Source organism: Pipra filicauda, unplaced genomic scaffold, assembly GCF_003945595.2.
Source record: "Pipra filicauda isolate LSUMZ 115617 unplaced genomic scaffold, ASM394559v2 scaffold66_size7647185_pilon, whole genome shotgun sequence".
In the NCBI taxonomy this organism is placed as follows: domain Eukaryota; kingdom Metazoa; phylum Chordata; class Aves; order Passeriformes; family Pipridae; genus Pipra; species Pipra filicauda.
In genome coordinates this window covers 1382704-1410042 of record NW_024104831.1, presented here as the reverse complement: position 1 = coordinate 1410042, position 27339 = coordinate 1382704, and the positions used below count along the sequence as shown (strand labels likewise).

At 35.2% G+C, this 27339-nt stretch overlaps 1 protein-coding gene across 3 annotated transcripts in view; it reads left to right on the top strand.

Moving 5' to 3' along the window:
- The window catches only part of AHR (aryl hydrocarbon receptor), a 58718-nt gene that overhangs the window by 10894 nt on the left and 20485 nt on the right, over nucleotides 1-27339 (top strand). For all 3 annotated transcript variants that reach the window (XM_039388629.1, XM_039388630.1, XM_027738946.2), the window contains exon 3: nucleotides 26706-26821. In XM_039388629.1, the coding sequence (XP_039244563.1) occupies nucleotides 26706-26821 (116 nt within the window). The remainder of the gene's footprint in view (nucleotides 1-26705; nucleotides 26822-27339) is intronic.

Sequence of the window (27339 nt, the reverse complement as noted above, 5' to 3'; positions counted from 1 at the left end):
TCTGATGTTGCTTACCTTGTGCAAGACATTTTTAATAGTACAAAGTGAAGCGAATTTAATTTATACCTTCAGACAGAATAGCTCCAGTAGAAGTTGTCTTAACACTTTTTTAGCAGAAACCTTTTTACTACTTCTTTTCAGGCCTTTGAACTGTAGGACTACAAGTCAGGTTAGTCATTAGTTTCCATCTCAAGGTGTTTAAAGACTAACATCAATGACTTCAGTAAGAGTGACCAATTTATGACCATGACAGAGACAATAGTGAAAACTTGGTCTTTTATACTAATGTTCCTAAATAACATGGAAGCTATTTCAGTGAAATTCAGCTTCCAAAAGAAAAATTAGTGCTTTGAATGAACAAAAGATGAGAGAATGAACAAAAAAACCCTGAAAACCTCTAGTTTAGATTTGCACGATCAATCTATGCAGTACTTCTCAGGATGGCTTTTTTGAAGGCATATTTTGTGTAATTGAAGATATGCGGAAAACCCTGTAGAATAAATCTGACAAATGCAAGAGTGAGCACTGATTGTCACCTTGAGTGCCTAGACTGAGCCAACTGCTCCACTTTATTAACACAGCATGCTGAAGTAAAGGGAAACGCTAAATGAATAACAGGATGCAAATGGGGGGTGTGTAAATTCCTGCGGAAAGTAAAATATAAATGCGTAATCATATGATCTTGCTTGAAAGGAAACCCAAGTTTTTTCTGTAACAATAGATATTTTTTTCAAAGAAAACACTTGCATTTTTCCAAGTTTAAATAATCTAGAGTGAATGTCTGTTTACTGAAGGCGGAAGTCTGGGGTGAAAAAAAGAACCGTTTTGTGAAAGACATTTCTAAAAGTCTCATCAACTTGAATAAATGTGCCTCACTTAAGACACATTTTTTTTGTCATTACTTTAAAAGCTAAGGGGTCTGTGTGTGTGTATATGCACACATATATGTGTATATATACATATATATCCCCACCAGTAAAAAAAGCATATTTCCCTGACCCTACTAATTAAAATGGTACAGAATGTTCTCCAGAGCTAAAGACAGGTGAGTGTTTCTCTAGCGTCTACTGAAATGTGGTAGACTTCTGCATGCTTGACATATTTCAGGTTGTAGGAAGTAGGTGCACGTATTTTTTTCTTCCACAACTTCAAAACATCGTATTTTCTTGTGTTGGTGATTGTATTCTGTTAAGCAGTTGCTTTTGATTGTTGTCATTTGTTAGTAAAGTTATTGTGCTGTGAAGGGACCCTTTAGATACATTAGTTTTGTGTGGTCAGGTTATTCTCAAGTCCACATGGTGTCAGAAGCCTTTCTGTATCCCCTGTCAAGCATTCAGGCATGCTTTTATATGTATGAATTTGGCCTTGTACTCAAAAAGGAAGTTTCAGTAATGGCTTAAAATAATATGTCTCAAGTCTGTTTCTTTATAAAGTCTTATGTGGTGAGTCAAAGCTAAGAAGTGATTTAGAGTGGTGTCGCTTCTCAGCAGTGCAGTACTACCTGCCTGTACTCAAGTGGATTAACAGTCCTCAAAGTCAAGCAGGTTAGCTTAAATCACCGCTGGAGTGTTTATTTTGTGCATGTAAGATACTTTCTGAAAGTGGCTTAGGGGAAGCTTTTTATTTTTAAGAGACTAGGATAAATCAGTCAGGTGTCTGCTGACAATCAGTAAAGACTTTGTGTTGTCCTGGTATTATTTCAGTCCATTTTGATGCTAAGTGCCCATGCATGTGTGCATTCAGCAGTGAAAAACATAAAGTGGAATATGGGACAACAGCTCTTTGTGCAGATGCAGGTTAGTGTGAGCGCAGCATATGGAGCACAACTGGACAATCATTTAGGCTTAGCCTGTGTTCCCCATGCATATGAAGGGAAAAAGCCCTTTTGCTTCTAGCTTTGGTCCTTATATGAGAACTGATAATCACTTAAATACTTTACTGCAGTAAGGAAAAACATCTATAAAGATTTTTCTTGGGGTTTTGGCGAAACAGATTAAAGGGCTAAAAGTAGAGTTTGCACGACTAATCACTTTTTTAGTGTTAGGGGCATGATTTTTCTTTTTAAAGGTAAATTGAAAATAAAGGAGAGGCTTGCAGAATCAAAAATGATGCTGCTATGTGTGCATATCAATACATTAGAAACAAAATTCAACATGTTGCTTGTTAATTATCCTTTCATCCATTTCACTAAGAATTCCTGTGGTTTAAAGTATGGAGTTTTTTTCCATCTTGCTTATTGGGCAGTATTCTGCATTTATAGAAGAAAGTTTCTGTTCAAAATTAGTTTACAATTAGTTTCTCATGTTGTATGCAAGTGATTCTGGCAAGCACAACAATAACAAAATAATTTTTTTCCCCCAATAAGTTTGCATTGCCTTTTTTTACTCTGTAGTATAATCAACACACATTTTTTGGCATAGCATATCTCAAATTTGCAATGCAGCCATTGTCATCACATAAAATATATTCCTTGATAGTGTATTTTTCCTGTGCTATCACTGTGTACTGGAGAAAACAGACCGCATGTAGTTCCTGCTCTGCAAAGCATGGCTAAGGTGTACAAATGGGAAAGACAGGCAGAGTGGGAGACAATGTATTTATTCTGTCACGTTGAGAAGGCCAGCAACATATCTCCAAACTAGCAGATATAGATAGCCTTTTTGCCAAGTGTTAGGTGGACAATTGATTTGAATCTTATCTGAGAGCTGGAGGAAAAAAAAATGGGGGAAAAAAACCAAAACAACCCAAACAAATTAATGATGTTTCCTTCTGCACTGGCTTTGCCCCCTGTAATAACTCTGGCCCCAATCCAGAGTTATTACAAAATGTGAACCTTGGAATTGTATAGTTATTTCAGTATCAGACTATTGTATTATTCAAGTTATTTCCTAATCTATGCTTGTTTTGCTACTTGTGTTTTTTTGATGTGTTTTGTTATTGTTGTTGGGTTTTTTGTTTGTTTGGTTAGTTTTTTTCCTCCAGACCTCCCCCACTGCCCACAATCCCCCAAGATTCATACTGAGCATTTCTGGCTGTCTGCTACAGGCTATTTTAGCCTGTATTTTACGTAACAAAAGATAAACAGGGATTTAGGCTTTGAAGTACTAAATTCTGATCTTCAAAAATTATGATTAAAACCATGTAGCTATGACATCACCTTAAATCTAAAAATGTGTATGTTTTCGCTATTACATGCTCATTCTTAGCTTGCTCAGAAAAATTTTATTTTTAGGAGTGCTGTGTCACTAGGCATCTGGTGCAGCTGGGGCAGCCCTGTACCCCTAGGGATTGATGCAACTGAGATTTAATATATCCCAAACTGAACATCTAAAATTGAAAATTCTGTTTATATCACTAAGAGCCTAACATGTCAATGCATTTGTCAGATAAAGAGGAGAAACCAGGTACAAATGCTAATAGTGAATGCGTTCTTTGGATTTTCTTTTCCTGTTACACTGCAGTATTTTAGCGATGGATGTTAAACATTCTTAGAAGTCCCTTTGTAAGGAAAAGAATTGAAAAGTTATCTCTTCTTCTCTCCCCTATGTGTATTATTTAATCAAAGGCATATGGAAAGTCAGTGTAGGGACCTCTTATGTTTCACAAAGCTGTTGTAAAACTTGTTGAAAACCCTGTCCCAGTATGCAGAGCATTTGTTTTTTCTCTATAGCCCTTGTTAATAGGGAGATTAGTTTTAAGCATATGGTTCTGGGTTTTTCTCTATATTCCTGACTCTCTTGTTTGCAAGATCAGAGCCTAAAATATAAACGAGCCTATTCTAACAACGTCTGTTTTGGAGTTTGGCACTGTTAGTGTTAGACATTCAGACCCAGAACAGGTAGCAAGATAAAAGCCTAGCCTCAGGAAGTGCCGCTGCTTCTCCTGCATACTGTGTTCCGAGTCTTGTAATCTTTGCTAAGATTTTTATTACTATACTGTAGCACCTAAAGATAATGAGATTTGGAGCTTTTTGGTTTTGTTTTACAAATCACTGTAACTGTTGATCCCTTCTCCAAAGACAGTTTGAGTGGCAAAGAATAATTAGAGGTAATACCAGGCTCTCAACATCTGTCTTCCATGGACTTCATGATTCATCCATCTGAAGTTGTAGAAGTATAGTTTACTTGGCCTTAAAAGTTATTTAAGGCTTCAGTGTGAATGCACATTAGAAATGTGTACAAATAATCTATTAATACTGGTATAGCTTTTACTGCTGTCTATGCCCTTATGACTCAGCAGTTTTCCTCCTGTGCAGGCTTTTCAATAGGAGAAAGTTTTTCTTTATTGGAATACAGATAAAGTCAAACAGGAAATAAGACATGCTTGTATGATTAAACTCTGTAGATGTTTACAGTTCTAACCAGTTATAACATTGTTCATTTTTCCTGAGTAAACAAAAACTTCAACTCTATTAAAACAGTTTCTGTTCCATACATACTTTGATAGAGCACTGACTGCTTAAAGAATGATTACTTTGTGAATTGTCTTGGAACTCTAGCTAGATAATTAGAAGCTAATTCTAGTTACCAGAGCTTGGTTGTTGTAATTGATTAATTTATGAATTACTTTTCTTTTTAAGAGAATCTGGAAAGGTGAAAAATTACAAATTTCAAAATACTCTTCGAAGTTTCAGGTAATATATTGATAAATGTTTCCTTGGAGTTCCTGCTCCTCAGTGCAGTGATGGGCTGTCCTAATTGTATGTTAGTGATAAAACTTACCATAGTTATTCTAGAAACTTAACTCTATTCTAGTTCTTACAGTTTACTTCATTTATCTGAAACTGCCTTAAGAAAATGTAAGTTTGCTGCCTGCCAGCTGTGAACATTAAAGGGGACCTACAAATAGGAATTAGTCGCCCTCAGTGATGCATGCTAAACTCTGTTTTTAATTGAACAAAGATATGCTTGGTTTTTTCCACTGAATAATTGCCTCCTGAAATTCAACCCATGTGCCTTTTGAATTGCACAGTACTGCACACTTTGTGCGTGGCATTGTATAATATCTTATAAGCTGAAAGACATACATACTTGGCCCCTCAAGACAAATTCTAACTGATCACATAAAGTAGGAATTTACTGGAGTAAGTCCATGGCCTGACTGGTCAAATATTTTGGCTTCCCCATCAGACTCCATTGTCACATCTTCAGCAGTACAATTTCTATGGCCCAGCACAAGACACTAGCTTTTTGTACTGAAGTATTCAGTTGTAGTGAATTCTTTTTTCCCTCTTGGTGTCTACGTCTGAGTTACAAATCAAAGGATGATGTCTTTCCTTTATTGATTATTTTTTTCAATGTGCCATATTTTGCATTTTTGGAGGAAAAGATCAGGGTAGCTCTGTCTCCTCCTTGCTTATACCATTTGTTGTTTGGTGTACTTTTATCAGACAATGGTAAGAGATGTGCCTAGAGAAAACAATTCCAGTATTTCCTTCTTGTCCTCACAGCTGCTCTTAATTTTGCTTTGATATCATTACGCTCTGTATGGTCCTATATGTAGTGTCTTACCAGAGACCAGGCTGTTGATTTGATCACATTAAAGGATGTTGAAATGCTTCTGATATAATACAGCACACTGATACTGAAGGCTTTCGTTAATATGCTTTCTTGACCTGTTTAATGGGAAACTTTTTAGACAGGTGGAGCCTAATATATATATATATATGTGTGTGTGTGTATATATATGTGTATATATATACGTGTGTATATATATGTGTATGTATGTATATGTATATATATGTATATGTACATATATATGTGTATATGTATGTGTATATATATGTATATGTATATATATGTGTGTGTATATATATATATATATTTTGTGGTTTGTAGCTGATCCTTCAGAAGGATAGCAATGCAAATATGAATTCCTGGTCCGTACACTATCAGGTGGCATAAATGCTGATAAGTTATACCTAGGGATATGAAAGGAAAAAAAAAGTTGCCCTTCTTCATGTACCCTATCAGCATTTGAAGGTAGAACGCAAGGCTTATGGTCTTCTGCAGGAAGGGTTTGAGCCCCATAACTGTAAGAGTTTTTGGGAATGTACTAGCCTGTGTATTTCCAGAGTGTCCGCCTTCCCTCTGCTTGTCTCGAGCTGTATTAGCTGACTGAGAGCCCTGTGCTGGAACCCTTGCAGTTAATTACTCTCAGCATTAGGAGCGTCAGCTACGCTGGATCCCTCAGTGTTTCTTGTAACATGGATTTACTACTCTGAAATGGCTACTGTCTTAGTTAGGTGAATAAGTTCTTGGCTTTTATCCTGTGCGAATACCTGTCTTATTCATCTGTAGACAAATCATGCCTGACAGACAACTGCCTTTTGTGAAGCGTGGCTGGGTTTGTGGACAGTGGGAGAGCAGTTAATATTGTTTCCCTCGACTTTAACAGAGTCTTCAATGTTGACTCTTGTAGTTTCTGTAGCACCAAGCTGGTGAGTTAGGGTATCTCCAGAGCATCCTTCCGGTTCTGTCCCAAGCAATCTTCCCTCTCTGTAGTACAGCTGAGGTCTAACTGTCAACCTCAATGGCTGACAACACACTCAGGGGCTGACGAGGTTTCTTCAAGGGACAAGGAAGGAATCATCTTCCAGACTGAGGACATGCATGTGGCTTTTAAGAGGATAAGTCCATGGGCTTTGACAGTGAAATAAGCTTGGAATAAGTCCCATATCCCAAGCAGAGAAGAGACAATCTTGGTCTTGAAAGGAAACAAGCCTCCAGAAGCCCACTTGACTCCCTTGCTATACTTCAATCATTGCAGAAAGTTTTCTGTTAAATTGCTGAAAAGTTTTGAGTTGGTATAAAAAGTAGGGCTTCATCTCTTTTGGTGGAATGTATGTCTTTTCCCCCTCAATATAAATAAGAGATTTCTGTAGGAAAGTACGTATTCATTAATACCTTTACATAGATAACAAGGGTTGGACTTGAATGGTCTTATAAAGAAACCTTCTAAACCCATCTCCATACCCTTTTAATACAATAGTGGCAAAACTCTACGTTTCATTTTACTGGTAAAATAAACTGTCCTGTTACATACATGGAATGTAATTGACCATTTCCCTTTCTTTCAGTTAAAATTGTAGGGAAATTCCCCAGGCAAAAAAATTTTATGAAGCTGCTGTTGAACCATCAGTTCAGTGAAGAGAAAGTTAAGGCATCGTTTCAAAAAAAGGATTTGAGTTAATTATTGAGTATGAGGTCCATGTTTGAGTGAGATGAGTTTGTCAATGAAAATGAAGGGCAAGAAAAAAACTGTGAGCTGTAAAGGGGATTTAAAAATCACTTTAGATTCCTAGGCTTTATAATAAAAACTATGATCAATATATAAACCAGATGGAACAGTTATTTCAGAAAGATTGATTTTGGTGAAGAGTTTAACCCATTTCAGAATTGGTGATTTAATTAAAAAAAAATTAACTCTCATTTAGCTTTATACATATAAATGTTTTTCTTTGTTCTAACATATGGAAAAAGTATGTTATAGGAAAACTCTGGTTTAGGAACCAAAGCTTCAAAAGTAGGTAACTGTGAATCTAGGCTCAACTTCCCATAGATCTCGTTCCACAAGGAAATAAATTGCTTTACTTTTTTTTAATTTTTTTTCATCGCTCAGCTCAAAAAAATTTAAAAAGATTTTTTTCCCCTCCCTTTTTTGTGGCTAAAGCAGTATCATATCAATAGGTCTGAGGGTAAGTTACAATTTACAAGCATGCATCTCTTGCTGACTCTTCTTCTGTAGAAGCAAGAAAAATGCATCCAGACAAGCAACTGAATGGGAAATAGAAGAACTGTCTGTGTGCTGAGATATGGGTTTGGTAGTTCAGCAGGTGACTGTTGTCTCTGTGATAGTTAGGGAACGAGAGTTCATTGCCTCTAAGTCTTGAAACCACAAACAGTATATGGTTTGGTATGTGGTTGTTGAGCTTCAAAGCCCAAATGAGAGTTTAGAAATTTGAACAACTGCATGTTTCCTGAGATTTACTTTTCTTTTTTAAAGTACAAGATAAAAGCAAAAGTAAAGTTTTATTCCTTATCTGTGTTTCAAAAAAAGAATTTAAAAATCCTGAACTAAAATTCTGTTATCAGGTGAATAGGTACAATTGGCTAACCATAAAAGCACTGCACACTAACTGCTGTTCTTCTGCATTATATATTTGTCATGTGCAGTCATTCTTCAGGGTTGTTTTTTCTCAACTCCAGGCTCTGCTTTAAGTTGAGCAGAACTGTCACTGATGTATTGGAAGCTCAGAAATTGCCACCCAGCATATTGATACCATTGACCCTCTCTGACAAAGACATGATAGTTTATTGCTGGTTCTACACTTCATGGTCCTGTAACCTTCTGCCTACTTTTTGCTCTCAAAAATGGCTGCTTGCCTTTCAACTCCCATATAAATCTCATTTTGTATTCCTTTTACATTCTCTAAATCTGGGAGCCTGATGGGGATATTCTGAGCAATAAGCACACACATGCTTGTAGGCTTTTGAGGGAATGAGCATTTAGTGTGTAGTGGTTGCAACTGCTTCTGACTCTTTTTTATTTTTCTTTCTTTTTTTTTTTCCTTTTCTCTCTTTCCCACCCCCAGCTCAGGAGGGGTGGCTCCTAATGCCTACCACACACATAAAATGACTTTAAAGTGCCTTGAATAGCACAGTTTGGGAACATCTGCTTTAAGTAGTGCAACTGTTTGTGTGAACAAAGACTTGAGTCTTCCAAATGCAGTCTCTGAACTCCTGGTTTTGTAGGTTGGCGCATGTTGGCTTACTGTGGTGTTTCTAGACTGATTAATTATCATGCTGTGAAATAAGTTCAGCATCACTCAGTCACTTAAGAAAAAAAAATAAACAACTTGGTTGTTGGTTTTTCCTTCTACTTAAGAAAACATAGCAATGTGTTAAGTACCACTTTGTGGCAACTGAGGATATGTCCCCCATTTAAGGGAGACTACTGCATAAACACTTAACATTCCACACTTAATAATGCTGCTAACTCTTTCTTTAAAAAGCAACATTGAAAAGAATAAAAACATATACAAAATTCTGAGCTCAGCTTATCTGTGTAGCAGAGCTTGGGTTCATTTTAATCAGTGTTGCAGAAAATACAGTGGTGTATAATGGTTTTTTGACTCTTTAAAAACAGGTATTTTATTTGTTTTAATCTTTTAATGGTCTTATATGAAACACCGATCCGCTTCAACAACCAGTTCAGGGCTTGCTGAGCTGCATTTTGGGAATGGCTCAAAAGAAAGTATACTATGAAAATTGAGGTAAAATTCCATACACAACCTGGTTAAACTTCAAGTTTTTGGATTATGTACATGTTTTAAAGCAGGGTATGGTATACATGTTAGGCAAATCTAGTAAAATCTAATGTCTTCATTCTGTAAAATTTTATTAAAACCAGTAAGTGTATTACTTCAATGTTATAACTTCAGCCAAGTTTAAGAATGTCAGAGCTACTGTTAATGCTCTTAAAAGTGGGTGTGATACTACAGGTAAGAGTTCAATTACTCTGTAAGTAATATTTTGCTCTAAGCACGCAGCAGGCATGTTTTTATTCATTACTTTTATTCATAATTTTTCTGTAGTTGCTAATGCAAATTTACTGTTTTGTAGTAGTAAATTTTATAGACAGCAGGGACCATGACTTCAGGAGTGGGATTTAGCCAACAATTTATACGTTTGTCAGGGTGGGAGCAGAAAACGGCAGTAAGAGCTCAGGCATTTAACTGCTGATATTCATGCTAGTTTTCCATTTTAGTGGGTCTAGCACCAGGATACTAGACGTTAGGTGTGGCATTTTGAGTAAGTCAAAAGTCAAGAGATCTCTGTCAAGAATTTTTTTGAGGATAGACTGCTAATGTTATCAGATTTGTGTATTTGACCTGAGTTAGGAAAAGTTTAACAGAATGCTGTCAGCAGGCTTTCCCATTGCATTTAGCCTGATTTGTATATTTTGAAAACATTTTAAAACCAGCTTACATATTTAACTCGCTTCAGAATTCAAGAGGCTAATGGACATTTGCTTCTCTCAAACCATGTCAGAAGAAAAGGTTGCTAGACAGTTTCAGTTCTTGGTCAGTTATGATGTTTCTGTTGTTTTAACATTTTCACATTAGTAATACAGAAAGGAACATTGATTCAGAAAATGTTTTTAGTAGAAAAGGTGGTTAATTGCCTGGACTTCAGAATATTATGTTGTGCAAGGTGATTTCCTTCTCAGACACAACTGCTTGTTTAATTGAAAGTGCTTGCAGTAGTGGAAACAACCCTAAAAAAATAAATTATGTTTTGCAGGACAGGCCAAGTAATTAGGTTAACTTTTGTAAACAATAAAAAGACTCAATTTAGAAAAAAAAATATTTCTGAGTGTGTGTCTGTGTGTTCAAGCAGATCACCCTTCACCAAATGGATCTCAGCTGCCTGCTTGTGAAATCTGAGTTAAGGTGTGTTCAGAATCAAAAGTTGGGGCAAAATTTCAAGAAGTGATGAATGCGTGACGTGGATCAGTTTAGTATTTTTGACCTTTTCATAAAATGCTTTTCCAGTAAAATATAGACTGTAAAAAAATATGAAATTGAATCCAAGACTGGATAAAAGTAGAGAACACTTACAAAATCATTAAATTCTCATCGAAGAATTAAATAAGACAGACGCCTGATAAGAGAAAGCTATAAAATGTGTACACAAATGAGAAGTTTAAAAGCAAAATTAGACAAACAAAAAGGAACATTTTACATTAAGCAATAAGGAAACCTGAAACAAGATGAAATGGTGGAATATTATAATAACTGTTATAAGCTATATAAGAAAAAATAATCAAGAACTGGATTACTAGTGATGTAAAAAAATTAGTGAGCCTTACACTGCCTCTTCTAACTTAAGAAAGTATTGGAGATAATAATGACAGAAGAGGAAGTGCTTGAGCAGGCAAACTTTAAAAAAATAACATGACATTAGGCTCTACCTGTTGAGTGCAAGAACACAGGTGGAATCGTCTAAGCTTGTTTCTTCCAGGATTTGAATTCATCTGAATAACGCCAAAACAGAAGAATGTGACAAAAAGCTTGCATGAAATTGAGAAACACGGCTGTGTTTGAGAGGAACCTTAGCAAGTGTTTTCATTTCATGCCTTGCAACTTCAAATTACTTTGCCAACATTGTATGTCACCAGCAACTTCCATTCCGCTCTGCAAAGGAGATGTTTCTTGTGCTACTATTTACTTATGTTTCCATTATGTTTCCATTCATCAGATCAAGTAGAAGTCCTGACGGGCAGCCCAAGTTGTGAAATGCATCTCCTCTCTGAACAGTATAGCTCAAATAAGTTGCTTCATCTGTATACAAAGATATGTTTTTGGGAGGGCTATTATATTTTAGAGATTGCTACAGCATCACCTTTTCCACATACATGTCTGAAAATAAAAGTTGCTGTCTACTTTCTGAATATGATAATGGACTACATGTTTCTCAAATTGAATTTAAAGATTGCCACCTCACTTGGAGCTTCTGTATAAGAAAGTTATGTGCATAAGATAAATGGAACTAAGAGATGCAAATAATAAATTATTTTATAGAGACTGGTTATTTTTGTATGCTTATGCCATGCAACAATGAAAGTTGTAATCAGTTGTGATTTTTTTGTTTTATGGGCTGGATGAATTGTTTGTAGCAAAAGTTTTTGCTGGTGTACTTGCAGAGTAAGTTGCTTCCAGGTTGGATGTGAAGTATTTGTCAATTGAATTTATTCTGCAAGGCTGGCAGCTATATGTTTATGTATGCATTGTGTAATACTGCTAAATGTTTGGAATGAAAGAGTAGATTTTTTTGGCTCTAGGATCTAAGGATGGAAATACCATTTGGTACATAAAAGCAGAAAGCTGTAAATTACTACAGTACTAAGTAGACTAAACACCCATTCCTTTCATAAGAAAGGAATTCCCTGTAGTTTATTTATGGCAGTTATCCTTGAGGAAAGAGACAAGTATTAATAGTTTTCACAGCCTTCCATGCATAGAGCAGGAAAACAAATCTGATATACTGTAGATACTATTTTTAATAACTTCTTTTGTTGCTAAAAATAGAAGTAGGCTAGGAAAGTTCATAGCAATATAACTTTTTGTCTTCCTTGGAAAGCTAAGCTGTCCTGAAGGAGGAGCGCCTGACAATTTTGTCTATCTTTTGTAACAGTGAACAAGATCAGTTCCATTTCAGAGATTATGTATATGCTTTGTGCAAAACAGACCATTTTTATCGCACCTGCTATTTTATCTTTGTACATGTCAGTACCATGCTCTGCTCACACACTAGTATAGTCATTACTAGTGATATGCCGCCTTAATTTCCTTTCTGCACTTGAATTTTTGTGTTTAAACATACCTGAGAGACCAGTCATGCTTTTAGCAGGGTCAATTTAAAATTATTTTGTTCAGTAGATGATATACATATATACCACAAAACTGGAAACACTACAGGCTCGTTTCACTTTTCCTAAATTGGTAAAATAGCATAAATCATGAGCTTTTCAAACAGCCTTGCACAGCCTAGTTGTTTTGTTTGAATATTTCTTTCCATCTTGTTACTTGTATTTTGCTATAAGAATGAGAGTCATTCAGCTTAATATTCATTTGGAATGCAGATATCTGAAGCTGCAGAATTAATAAACTGTATCAAAAATTTATTTGTTTGTAAGTGTGATCAAGCTCTTCTCCAGCAGAGATGAAAACTGCTTAGAAATGGAAACATACTTGTATTTCCTTTTATAAATTTATGTGATTTATTAAATCCTTAAATTGTGATTTGCAGTTGTGTTACAGAAATGGTGATGTGCAAGGCAGTAATGTTGATGCATCTAAACTTTTGCCAAAAATTCTCACGTTGCTGTTCCTCCTTTAGTACTGTAAGGTTATGACAATTAGGATGAAACTGTGCCTGGAATCAATCAGTACTCATTTGTACAAAACACTTCATAGTGGCAATATATTTGAAAAAAAAATATTATCAGAATACGCTGTAATTTACAACCACTAATTAAAAAAGTCTTGATGAGTTCAGAATCCTCCTGCATAAAGGGCTGGGATGCAGGAAGGAAGTGGTGTTCCTCTCAGTAACCGTCACCATCTGAATCCCACAGAGAGCTCTGTGTCATCTCGTAATCTGTCCTATATGCATCTCCCTCACTAACATGTTAAAGCTAATAATAGATTCTCATTCTGTTTTATCAAAGCTAGTCTTTAATTAGATGGATTAATTTTAGAACTAAAGCAAATGTCTTAAATGTGGAGGCAAAATTTAGTTTCTATTAAAAGATTAAACGAATATGGTGAATAGCTGGAACTGGATTATTTTATATAAAAATATATCTTTTCATTAATGACAGTTGTCAAAGGGATATATTTGTAAATGTTATTAATAATTCAAATGACCTAGTAAAGCAGATGGAGTGAATTGAATGAAATTGTCAACAAAGTATTTCAAAGTATTTTTGCACTGGTTTTGCTTAAATTTTACACTGTTAAGGTGTAAATGCTTATATTTCTGTAACTATGTATCGGGGGTTTTTTCTGGTGAACATAGTAAGCAGAAACAGTTAATGTAAATCTTTTTACCTAAGAATCAATTGTACAAAGATAAGTTGATGCATATTTTAGGGGGGAGCTGCTTAACTACCAGAAGTGCTTTTGCTTTTCTTCAAGACTAAATCACAAATATTCTAAGCATATGGAACAATTTAGCAGAAAATACATAATTATCAAACAGATCTGTCTTTGCCACCTTGAACATTATTTCTTGTGGCAGGGTAAATGAAACCTCATGTTTAGATTTTATTGCATTTGATCTTCTGCTGCTTTGGCAGCAGAATACAAAAAAAATGACAGATGGCACCATTAAAGTATGAGTTAATTTGTGCTTACTCTAATATGAATCTTGATAAAGGCATGGCACAAACTTCTAACTGAAATTTTGAAGCAAAGTACATTTATCTTGGTAAGAATGTGAAAAATCTGTGTAACTGTAAAAACAAATTTAATATCATGCAGGTGTTCATAAGCAAATATATGCATATTATTCCATTCATTATAAATAACGCTGCAATCAAATTTTGGCTCTAAGCTTGTTTCTGTTTGTTTTTTCTATGTGGAAGCCAATATCAGTGGTTGCCAATTCTCTATTGCAGTGTCCACTTTGAGGGCAGATATCCTTACTGATGTTGTAGCCTTACCTATAAAAACCACCTTTTACAACATAAGAAATATGCTGTCAAGATTAATTCAGTATGCTGCCTTTTATATGATTTCTGATTTCTCTTTATTACCTTACTAGATCTAAAGTCTTTTGGAAACTGAATGTTCTAGACAAGGTTATGCATTTCCCATGAAACATCCATGCCATAACAGAGTGGAATGGCTGTTTCAACAAGGACTGGATCAGGAATTGACCTTGTCTTTTGTAGTCAGTGCCCCAGATGTGAACCTGCTTTCTGATTTTTAACTTTCAGACTTGAGAGAGTGGTTTTGTTTTTTTGGGTTTTTTTTTAATTCTTTTCTGTATGGTAGATAATTTTCAACAGGAAGAATAGTTATTACCTGTAACCCCAGCTTTAAGACTTCTCCTACAGTGGAAAAGAAAGGAGTGGGAACCACCTGTAGCAGAGGAATAAATAAAACCTGGGGTTAAATCCCAATACTGTAAAAAAGAGCTATGTAATTTTCTCCAGACTTATAAAAGAATCAGTGGCTGCCAGCTGTCAGAAGAACCTGGATTTATGCCATATGGGGGGAGAGTCATGAGAAATCCAGTTTCTGCACAGTGCTTGGGGTCAGAATGAGGTGGGTGCCAAGCCATTCCTTACCATCCAGAGAGAGTTATGGCAGCTATGCATTGTGGGGCTTACAGTGGAACTTAGGAAACTGAAGTACGTATGGTATTTAGATTGTGATTATACTGGGTAGAGTACCCCAAATTTCATATATCAGATCCTTCATGCGGATCTGGCCTTCTGTCGTTGTTGTACAGTACTCTGGCCTATAGCCATATCCATCTCCACTGCAATTGTCCATGTTAAAACAGTATTTCCTATTATGTAACTGTTTTCAGAAGTCTGGGAGCCAGACAATAACTGGCTAAACTAAAATGTTTTTCACTTCAGTAGCTACAGTTAATAAATACCGATAAAAGTGTTTTTGTAAACTTGTAATTGTTCTTGTTTCAGCTTTTCTGGTGGGACTAAAATATGGTGATAGGGAGGATTTTTCATTAAGTAGGACTTAGCTGTCTTTTGTTTCTCCCTTCTGAAGATTTTGGTATATTTTTTGAAGCAATCTTGGAGATAGTGTTGAATGGTACATTCCTGTAAAGCATGGTTAATCCATTTATTAAATTCAGTTTCAAAAAAAGAGATTTCCAGAAGATTTGAGAGAGAGATGTCATTCAGTTTGAAAAATCAAGTTAGAGTCTTATGAATATAATTGTAACAGGTAGAAAGAAGACCTAGAGAGTGTATATTACAGGAGAGGACTCTGAGTTTCTCAAAGTTAGCATGGCCTAATGCAGACCAGGGATTATTATTCCTGTCTGTGAATATACCAGGTAGGTTAACACTGAGAAGGGAGAAGAGCTGTTGAAGTTAATGGGCAGTGTTGCCACAGGAGGACATAGGAATAAGCTGGACACAATAAAATGATCACTGGAAATGTGAGGATTTCTATTATCAAAATAAGCCCTACTAGAGTTTCAGGGAGGGGTTAAAGAAAAAGGAGGAACTAAACATTCTTGAGATTTAAGTAAATATTTACTGTGGTGATGTGGTCCCTCTTAAGTGTAACAGGAGTTACTGTCTGAAAATGTTGCATCTTCCAGCTTAGCTTTCTAATGGCATTTCAGATGTAGTGAAGGTTGAATATACTTAAAAAAACATTTTGAAAGGAAATGGTAATTACTTCTGTACTACCTTTCAGATACCAGTTGATTTAGAAATAAGAATATATGGAATTCCTAGACAAGAAAGGAACGTATGTAAAATCAAGAGTCAGTGAAATGGGCCATTCCTTCTATGCATCTAGCAAAGTATCATATTTTCTGTAAAACTGTGGAATCAAGTTATGTGGAAACAGATGGAAATCCCTTTTAAATTGTGGTGATACAAGGTACTGCAACAACACATCATCAATACCCTATGAGCTCCATGGCTAGGTAGTGTCACAACTCTAGAAAGGTCCCTTGTGCTATCACAGTCTCAGAAAAAATTGTATTTATAAATAGTTTAAAAACAAACAAAAATACCCCACCACAGGAAAAAAAACCCTAAACCCTCAACACCCCGTAATTCCTCCTCTCCCCAACCAAAAAATTCTGCAAGTCCACACGAGTCACATAGAGCCTTGACTAGAGTGATTATTTAAATACTAAGTAAAACTATATTTTAGAATCTTAAAAAAATAAAATATGTTAAAATACTTTTGAGATATTGAAAAAATGTTCTATCTGTGAGAGCTGGTAATGCATTAATCAAAATAATAGCCTTTTGCTTTATGTTTACTGTGTCTATCTTCATACATGTCCAACTCAATTAAGCAATTATGTTTCTGAAAGATGAGTAAAAGAGTTGTCCCAGTATCAGGCTTGTGTTAGTACTCGTTGTATCTAAGGTACATTTTCGTAGTTAGTATAAAATCCTCTAATATTAGAATTAATGGAATAAAATTTGTAAAACTTAAACCCATGATTTGTCTGTGGTTTTATCAGACCACCTATGTCAGGTTCACTTGTGGACAGACTAAAACAGGCCCTCTGTGAAATGAATCCCTATGGGGGAGAGCAAATGATAGGGGCAGAGGTTCCTGTTTCCCCCCAAGTCCTCTTCTTCTAGTTTATTTCCTCCAGTTTCCTTTCTTTGCAGCATTCCTTGCCTGTCTCTTTCCCTCCTCCTAGGGGTCATAATGAATAAAATATAGTTTTCCTTTGCGTCACAGTCTAACCCTTAGCAACATAAGTTATATAATGCTTGCTGTTGCTATTTCTGTTTTCTGATGCTTGATCAGAAATACAGACCTCTGTCCTGTGCGACCTCCTAAGCACAGTGTTCAGTAAAAGTGCCAGTCCAACCCTTTTTTCCCCTTTTTTTGCTCCCTGTGCAGAAATCCATTGAAATTTTTACCTTGTTTATTATATTGAGACTATAAACATTCATAGGTCTTGAATTCATAAACTACAGCTCAGCATAGCAAACCAAAACTGTCGGAAAAGATGGTATTGAAATACTGTGCAATTGTAAGCTTTAAACTATTGGTTATCTAATATGATTTTCAGAGGGGGCACTAAAATCTCTTCCAAACAGAGAATCTGAACTTCCAAATCTTTACTCAATTTATCCTTGCAGTGCTGCTGGAGCTGAAGTGCAGTTTTTCCAGTTTTATAGTTCAGGAATTGAAATGTATGATACCTGTTTGATTTCTACCACATCACATAGGAAGACGATGTCAGAGCTACAAAATCATCCATCCTCTCAACTTTTAGGCATATTTTTGATGACTTCCTCCTTCAGTCCTTCAGCCTTTCAGTCTTTCTCTTTTCTGCCCGCCCACCACCTACTCTGCCCCATATATACACTGTAATGTATCTTACAATCCTATATTTATTTGAAAAGTATAATAGTGGCTGTTACCACGTGAAAAATATACCTAAACCATGGATGCTGCACTGTTTATTGCCTTTCTTGTTTTTGGATACATAGTTCTGCTGTCTAAAAATGCTATCATGACTGAAGCCGTGGGGAAAGACAGCTGTCACTTTTGCATACTGTTGCAGTTAAAACATCATTCTTTCAGGATATTTAACCATGAAGTTTTGATGTTTCTCCAAAATAGCAGTGGAAACCCAGTACCTTGTCCAAATTCTGGCTCAGGAAGTTGCTATACATTTAGCCCATCACAAATAAACTCATTAGGTAAGATCTAATTCCTGTCCTGGTTACCTGCTGTTACCTATTCACCTTCCATAGGAGGGGGAGGTTAAGGTTCATTTCTTCTGATAGGCTTTCTGCTGGTATAAAAGTAATGCTAGGGAAAATTAGAGATGCTTCATACAGACTTCCCCATATTTCAGGTGCTAGAAAGAAAGCGTTCATGGTTTTCTTCCTCCTGTTTGGTATTTACACGTGTAGTTACGCACTTAGCTGAACAATGGCTTGTTAGTACAACCAACTATTTAAATATATCTCCTTGTTTTATTTTAAAAGAGCTTTTATGATTTAAATTGTGGCTCATTAGACACATAATTTTACACGGTATAAAAAAGCAAGTTGCCAGCTTGCTGGTTCACCTTGTGAATTTTCAAGATATTTTAAAAAGTAGCTGATATGGGTTTGTTTCTTTTTTTCTGTATATATAATTTAATAAAAAATTAAATGGCAAATTTAAATTAAAATCTTATTCTGTAAAAGATATGTATTCAAATACATACTATGTTAAAGTAGAAAATATCAAAACTGGACTAAAGACGAATTAAAATAATGTGCTACCGTATTCCATATGGTGGTTTATCAACAGAAGTTATACAGAAGTGTTTTGAATTTTTTCAAAGTTTTTTTTTTTCTGCTTCTGTTTGTTGTTGATGTTGATAAATTTTACCAAGCAGCAAAATTAGATTCAAAAAAATGATTTTTTTTCTCCAGTGGTAGAACTGTGTGCTCATTTACTATCTCATAAATAATCTTGTGATCCAGAAATGTAATTTCTGGGAAATTTGTGGCTCCATTTGAGTCTTGGCCAGGGAAATTTGATTGAAGTTTAGGTACAAAAAAAGTTCTAATCCTGCCAAGTTTTTGTCCGTTTTATGATTTATAACTCTGAACATTGGAAATGTATCCTTGCCATAGACCTGGAAAACAAGTAAAACTGATCTGAACTCACACACATGTCAATTTTGAAAGGGCAAGCAACAGACTTCCTTATGCCAAAAATAGCTTTTGTGCTAAAATATTTAAGCATAGTATTTGATCACAGATAAATGAAAAATAATATTTTGCACTTTGGACCTTTTTTGTATAGTAGCGGAAACCCAAGGTCATTTTAAAATTAGATGGGTTTTGTTGGGTGATTCTCAAACATCACACATTCAGAAACCATGGTACTTGGCATTGAGAAAAATACTGTGTCCTGTTTTTATTCCTCATGTATATTCGTTATATATTGATTGCAATGAAGAGACTATTTTAGACTCCTGCAGCAGTTCAAGTAATGTGTACCACTTCTTGTGCTTTTCTCTTGTTGAGTGTAAAATATGTATGAAGACATGTCTGAAGTGTAAGTACAGCGGGGCCCTTGGGAAGTTCTGAAGCTGTACCTTGAGTAATTTCAGTCCAATGCTGACAGAACGGTTTATTTTTGGTTTGTATTTTCATCCACGGTCTGCGACATGTTAGAGTTCTTAATAATGGAAAGTTCCTTAATATTGAAAGTTCTTTATCTTGATTATACCAGAAGTATAAATATTTCTCTGTAGTCTAGCAATCATATACAGACTTATTGTAGTAGTTGGTTTGGTGGCATTCACTAAAGCTTCCTAATAGTTTCTGTCAAAACCTTTTGTATTAAGACACATTTAACCTATGGAAGCATCTGCTTTAGAGATGAAAATTTCCTTTTTCTCTTCTTCTCTTGAGCCTAAGCATCTTTGGGCAAATCCTACATTTCTTTCTCCTTTAAGTAAAAGTTACTGTATACTTGAACATCCTCACAGCTGGGTAGACTTGTGCTCTCTCTGCCATGTCTGATTGTGTAGCTGATGAGTTTGCATTTTACTGGGTTTTAGTTTGGGTTATAAAGAAAGTACTGGATGACTGGAAGTGGAGAAGTGCACATGCGCAGGAATTGCAATATGTACAGTGCAGGTCTGTGGCACCGTGGGGCTCTGTTTTGAGTCACTTGCACAAAGTCTGCACACATAGAAATTCTTGATTTCTAGACTTGTACGTTAGTAGGCAATCTATATCTGTACAGCAGTTAAGTTATTGACTCTCAACTGCCCAGAACCTGACCACTTACTTTTTACCCTTGTTCCTTTCTCCTTTTTTGATTAGTGAAAATTAATTTATTTTAATCTTACTTGTTAAAACTTATTCTGGCAAAAGTGTTATTTCCCCTCAATCTCTTTTTTATTTCCTTCACCAACCTACATAATGTACTAATATTTCTTTAAAATATTCACGGTGGGATGATTTATCCTCTTGTGATAGCTGCTTCATGGCAGTTTCTCTCTTGAACCTTGAATGATTTCTTTGAGGCCAAATCAAGAAATACCTGTCATTTGTGGCTCAATGCTTCTTTCAGTTGCTTTCCCTAAGTATGTAGACATGTTTATATGTCTCCACATTAGCTGAAAATATGCTCATAAATCAAAGTACTGTGTCTTCTGAGGCTGAAGGTTGTTACTAGTTTTATAAGCTATTTTGGCTTTTTTTCTGGAAAACATAGGCAGCTCCTGCCTATGTTTTATTGGTAACTTTTCTATTTTAAAATATATTATTAGTGTTATAAGAATTAGTATGACAATAATAAATATTGTCATAATTTGGTGCATTCACTGATGCTTAAGAGGAAAAAAGGTATCCTTTGTTACTAGTCACTTCCAAATGTACATTATCACCTTCATTTTTCTTATTGTTACAAAATCTGGTAATTCAACTTCCATGACTACTTTTGTAAGTTGTTTTCTGCTGATATTTCTCTGCACTGTGTCAGAAAAGTGATGTATTTTTTACATTTTTATTAATGTGTTTACATTTTGGAGGTTTGATAGTAATGGAATATGCATGTTCTTATACATTTCTCCATCCACATGACCCATTGTAAAGCTATCTTGAAAGTTACTCAGAATTCATAAATGAAAAATAGTAAATGGAAAATTTAAGTATGAAAAATAGAGTGAAAACTTGCCGCCAATACATGTAATATATTTTATTTGTACATGCAGCCTACAGAGAAGTTCATCTTGCCTCTTTGTGTAGCATAACTAAAACTTTAGAGCTACAGGTATGATAATTCTGAATTGTATTTATTTTCTCTTGTATCTCTGAATATGAAGCAATCCTTCAGAAGTTTTATTAGTGAAATGTAGAGTTTCTGCTATATAGAAATGTAGCTATTTACAAAGTGTGCAGTCAATGCATCTTTTATCTTTCTAGAAAACTAATTGCATTTTTTCTTCATGTCACTTAACTTCTATAAACATTTTTGCCTTTACAGTGTCAGAGATTGCAGGTGCAAAATGTAGGTATATATAATATATATAATATATATATATAATATAATATTTTTTTCCACATAAAATTGATCTTTTGCCAGTATAAACAGTTCATCTTATGTTAATGATTAGGCAAGAATTTAATATTAATCTCTGTTTTCTCAGCAGTGCCCTCTTTGTCTTGTTTTGACTGGTGAACTTCATGTTGAGGGTTAGCATTTGTTGCTGAAGTGAGTAAGACCACCCCCCTCAAGAGAACTGTTCGGTTTTTTAAAGTAATTCAGAACAGACTAGTAGAATTTATAAATCTACTGAAAAGGTTATGAAACAGTCTCAATTGGCTTTGACTGCAAACTTTGACCTGTTTGGCCAAATTGTGGAAACTGTGCCAAGATTAGGTATACAGCAGTTCTGTGAACCTTTTTAAGATTAAATTTCAGGACTGCATGACTGATGTGCTAGCAATATACTTGTGATATTAGGCAAGTGTTACTTTAATACAGTTTTAGCCTAGAAGAGATCATTCACCTAAAAGTAAAAATTATCTTGAGCCAGATTTAAAGAAATTTGTTGCATGTCAATATGATTTTAAAAGGTCTAGTTACAGCTTACCATTTTGATTTTCCATTCTCTATACGTCTCTGCAGTGAGCTACTCTGGCTCCTCTAAAACTATTTACTCTGCTTTTTCTTTGGTGAAGAAAATGTAGCAAAAAGAAAAAGTTCTAACCACAGAGTATCTTGGGATGGTTTCTGTGAAGCTTTTCAGCCAGCAGTTGCTGAAACGGTTTATATTCACCACTCTAATAACACGAGGCAGGTTTAGATGAATTTTGAGATGGAAAGTTTAATCATACATTTCTTCACTCCTTTGATAATAAGAAGAGAGATTTGGTTTGCGAATGCTCAGGTTTCAATGGAAAATATTATCTCCAGACTCCACGGCTGAGCACTAGCAAATGTGTTGTATTTTCTTGATTTATGTCAGAAAAACTTCTTTATTCACTCAACACAGAAAAAAACCCCGCTTTTATTATTTTTTCTTGTTTATTTTGTTCTTTCTGATACTTTCAAGCAAAATGTTTGTTTGGATTTTTTTCCAACTGTAGTAGTTTCTGCATTTGAGGAAAACAGTATGCTAAACTTGGTTTGGATGAGCTGAGTATTGACAGTGTCCTGATATACGCTGTGATGAATACCACTCTCTTGTTCTATGGAACGACAACTGACTATTGCATAAGGCATTAGTCATATGCATGTTAGAGGCATTTTTATTAGATTTCATTTTTACTGATATGTCTTTTAAATATTTGTATAAGTATTTGTAGGTTTGTCACTTCTTTCATGAAAAGGGGAACTGGAACAGTTTTTAAATGCCTCTCTATTACTTTAAGCAATTTAACTGTTAATATTATTCTCTTAATATAATAGTAAAGTCGACATCTCAAATATTTGTGTGTTAAATCAGGCTTCTATATAAATGCCCATCAGAAACGTGGCTAGTAGTTGCTGACATATACCTTATGCTGAATTCTCTGCATTTCCAGTTACTTATATTAAGGTTGGAACAATTAGTACAGGTAGAGGCCTGCCAAAGAAATCAGTAGAGTGTATTTGCACTTGCTCTGTGACAGAGTAAGGAATCATCATTTACAAGATTCCTGCTGAAAGTGCTCTGATAGGTACAGGTGGCTGCATGGTCGTTGATTTTGCAAGCTGAAATTGGTGAAATAGTGGAGTTGGGACTTTGGAGCAGCTGGCTGTCAAGTGAGGAAGTCATGACAAAGGCTCTCATTGAGAACTGGAGTTATAGCCTGGAAGCGAGAGGACACCGGTTGTGAGTTGAAGCTGGTGGAGGGGAGCATACCTACTAAGTATAATCCCTAGAGATCAAGTTTTTGAAGGTGAAAAAGGCCTTTTTCACCCTGGACTAGGACCTTTCTATGAGAACAGCGTGGAGGTTAAATGAGATGGTGAATAGACTTATATTTTTAATAATTTTCCTCATATTACATTAACTTCTGAATATCTCGGCAGATAATTCATTAAATTAATCTATCATGTATTATCAGTTGATTCAGCCTGCTGTTTATAATTCATTCATATAACTGACTGATGTTCCCTGGAAAGAAGAAAGGTTACTTAATACCTCTTGTCCTTAGGTATTGAATATAATTTTTTTGATGAATAATTTTGCGGTTTTAAAATTAAAGATGGCTTTTGGCAGTAGATGGAACTCAGTTGCTGGAATTCTCTTTCAGACCTGAAGAAGTAGTTGTATGTCAAACTTGGGGTTTTTTTTCCCCAATACATACTGTTAGTCTAATAAAGTACACTGCATCTCCATACAAGTCTCTTATCACCTGAGTGTAACAGTTAGAAGCAGAGATAAGAAGCTGGTAAACATTGATGTCAGCATTGTTATTTAATTTATCTTTATAGATAAAATGTAAAACTGACCGTCTTTTACATTTGCTGGTTTGGGTGCTATGCTAAAGCATTTCACAACTATGAAGGAAATGTACCAGAAAATACAATGTTGTTTTATGTCTAAAAAAAATCTATCAAAGGTCACTATCTAGTTTTACTGTCTTTGGGATTTAGCTTGTACTTCTAATCAGGGAAATCTAGGCAATGGAAATGATGCTTATTGCTGAACATAGGATTAAATGACAATCATTAACTTGGAAAGCAGGTGCTTACAATCCAGCCCTCCTGCTAGAATTGTGTAACAGATATATTTTGGTTTGGGTTTGTTTTTGGTTGGTTTGGTTTTTTACAGGTATGAACAACTTTGATTTATTTTTGTTGATTTAAAGTTATTAATGGGAACTTCTGAGAAGTAATTTGATTGTGAATGTATTCTAGAGTATGTATACAGATTTTTTCTATTTACTCTGTGGGAGTATTCATGTTTTAATTTCCCATGGCTGAAAATTAAGACGGGATAGGCCAAAATGAGTTGTACTTAATTCAGAGATTCAAAGATTACAAAGTAATGAACCATTGGGATTATTTTGTCTGATGACATGAGTAACATAGACTGAGAACTACCAGAACACATGGCTCGTTTTAAGCTAGGTCATGTTGACTGTAATATTACCTTTGGATAAGTTATGCTTTTTAGATTTAGTTCTCGTTTTCATTACCTGTTACTATATCTCCAGCTGATATTTCCGAGGCCACTTCATTGTGTGCTGTGACCACGTCTGTTCAGAATTACTGCCTGGCAAGGTGACCCCACCTTACTGTGAGGTCCCTTGTTTCTAGTAGCCTTCAGTTTGACTGTATAGAACCACACATTGCTAGTGTGCATCCACATAGCCAGGGTTGTTCAGTGCCAGGGACTTGGGTGGCTTGTAACAGGTGTTAACAGGCCTGTGATTTATCTGTCAAAACAAGGTAAATTTGGATTTGTTGCCTTTTTTTTTTTCAGGAGCTATACACACCCAGTGATGGATACAGCTCTAATTTCCACTGTATCTTCCATTTTTATTAATCTAGATTGTCAGCAATTTTCCATCTGCCTCAGTTTACAACAGCTTGATTCCACCCACATTCTGATTTCTGCAAAAGGTGTAGGTTCCAGTTCAGGAAAATGTTTAACTTCACGTGTACCTCTTGTACACTTAGAAAGTTAGGAGGAATGTAGCCACCAGTGCATCATCTGTGCTTGAGCTCTAGAGCTCTGTCAATTGATAGATTTTATCTATCAGATTTTTTTCCATAAGACATTATAAAAGATAAAGAAACCACCTGTATATAATTATATATGGTATTTTTCAGAATGGTGTGATAGCCATCTTTACTTGCAACTTCCACAGCTGAATGGAGCTTTTTCAATAATCATAAAATATAAATTAAAAAGATAATAAGTTTTCTTCTGCTGATTGTGGACTTCGTTAGTGTTCAGTGAATATTCTAGGTGTCCTTTTCAAATAATGCTCAGGAAAAAAAATTGGCTACATATCCCATTCACTTGAATTCAAAGTGAATTTGCAACTGCAACTCTGTGTGGTCTGTTGCAGGACTTTTTAACTATCTGGTAGGAAGAACAGCATTAAGGTTTAAATTTCAAAGCAAACCCTTAGATAAATTCTGATCTGATTATTCAGTTAATGTCATTTTAGAACACGTTTTTCATCTACACTACCTTTGAGGGATATTTTAATGAAAACTGTCTGGCTTGAAAGTTGTTAGCTGCAGTGATAGCTTAAAAAAACCTGAAAGGCATCATTATAGGTAGTGTAAAATATCATTTAGCATAGTTTAAAAGCAAGTGAACAGAAGTTCTTCAGGATTCTTGACTAAAGTTCTGAGCAGTGGAAAAATGAGAGTTTTCAGCAGGTTGAAAAATTGGTTGGAATTTAGGGTGGATATCTCATGGCTGTGAGATAAACCATGGTATTTTACAGAAGTGCAGTTGTTTTTATAAATTTCCATTGCTTTGCAGCTTAGAAATTTTGGGGTTGGGGCAGGTGGTGACCTTTAGCTTTATGGTAAAGGTTTAGGGTACAATTGCTCAAATAATTTTAAGCTGTTTAGGCACTGCAGACCTACTCAGACTACTTTCAGATTTGAAGACTTTATTTTTTTCTCTCTTTTTTGAAACTATGTAAGGTTGGTAAATTCTGAGTTATAGGTGATCTGCTGGTAACTAATTTTACTTGATAGCATCTTGTTTATTGGAAGGATGCAGAGATGGGAAACTTGTAGCAGTATGGTCTGATTCTCAATCTCTTAGTTGCTGAGTAATTTTTTTCTTTTAGTTGGATGTATTTGTGACATGAATAATGATGATTCATGGTTACAGTATTTTATCTGAAATTGGAAAGTTTGCTTAGTTGTTTAAATGGTTAAAATTTAACTATGACAGAAAAAACAAACTCCAACCCAAATCTTTTTGTTTGAAATACCTTTCTCTGTGTTCTTTAGTGTGTAATGCGCATTTAGGGTTCATGTTTCTTTCCTTCCTTTCCCTGAAGGGAGCTTTATGTCTAGAGCAGGTTTATGTATCTGATGAACCATAGTTTGATGTCTGAAATTAGAGAAGTGCAACTGTTTTCATACCTTAATACAGAGCTGTTGTCAGGTTATAGGAGGTTGGTGTATGAAAACAAGTGTCATTTGTTTGTCACAAGAGTGACAGACTAGAAGTGAGTCTTACAGTAAAGACAAGAAGGAAAAAAAGAGGTATAAAGTAATGAGATTTGTATTGATTTCAATAATACTGCTTCTGTAGTGAAAGTATTATAGTATAGAATGGAGAAGGAGGACAAATTCGGAGGTTAACTCTAAAAGTAAGGAAAAAGTTTGACGTGGAAACAGAAGTTTTCATTAGATTGACTTTATAGGCGTCTTTTAAATACATTTTTTCTTACACAAAATAGCACATCATTACATAAATTTCTAATGAACCTTTCAAAGATAGCTCAACGTTTTTCTTTCTTTGTTCTAGTTGCATTAAAATCTTCTAACTCTACAAGACCAGAAAGAAATGGCATTCAGGAAAACTGTAGAACAGCAAAGTGTGGAGAAGGGATGCAGATCCTGGAAGGAGAACTCCTACTGCAGGTATTTTTTGCAATGGGTATATTGTACAAAGATTTACATTAAAAAAACTATTGTATGTAGCATACTATATTCACTGATGAGATTTGAAAAGTAAGTTTTCTTATTGTAAAATCCTTTTCTCGTTTTCTTTAAGGTAATATTATACAGCTCTTGCACTTTTTCTGGTCGTGATGTAGAGTGGTGTTAGAATATGGGCTCCACTTCAATGTTTCCAAGTAATTTATTGGAGGTTTCTTTCCCAGCTCTTTACATCTATTGTTAATAAAGATATTAATATAAAGTAATGGTCTTCGTAAGGGTCAGATAAGTTAGTAATTGACTGTAAATTTGGTGACTAATTGTCTAAAAGAAACAATTTCTCTTTAAAAGACCTCAGGGTTGCTGAAATATCTAGCTTTCTTGGTAGTTTGAAAGAACTCAGTGGTCCATAGTGTAGGTTCAGGACAAAATTTAAAAAACACCTCAACTTTCAATAACTTTCAATATTATGAACTAATAGAAAGTATTAATAAAAAAGA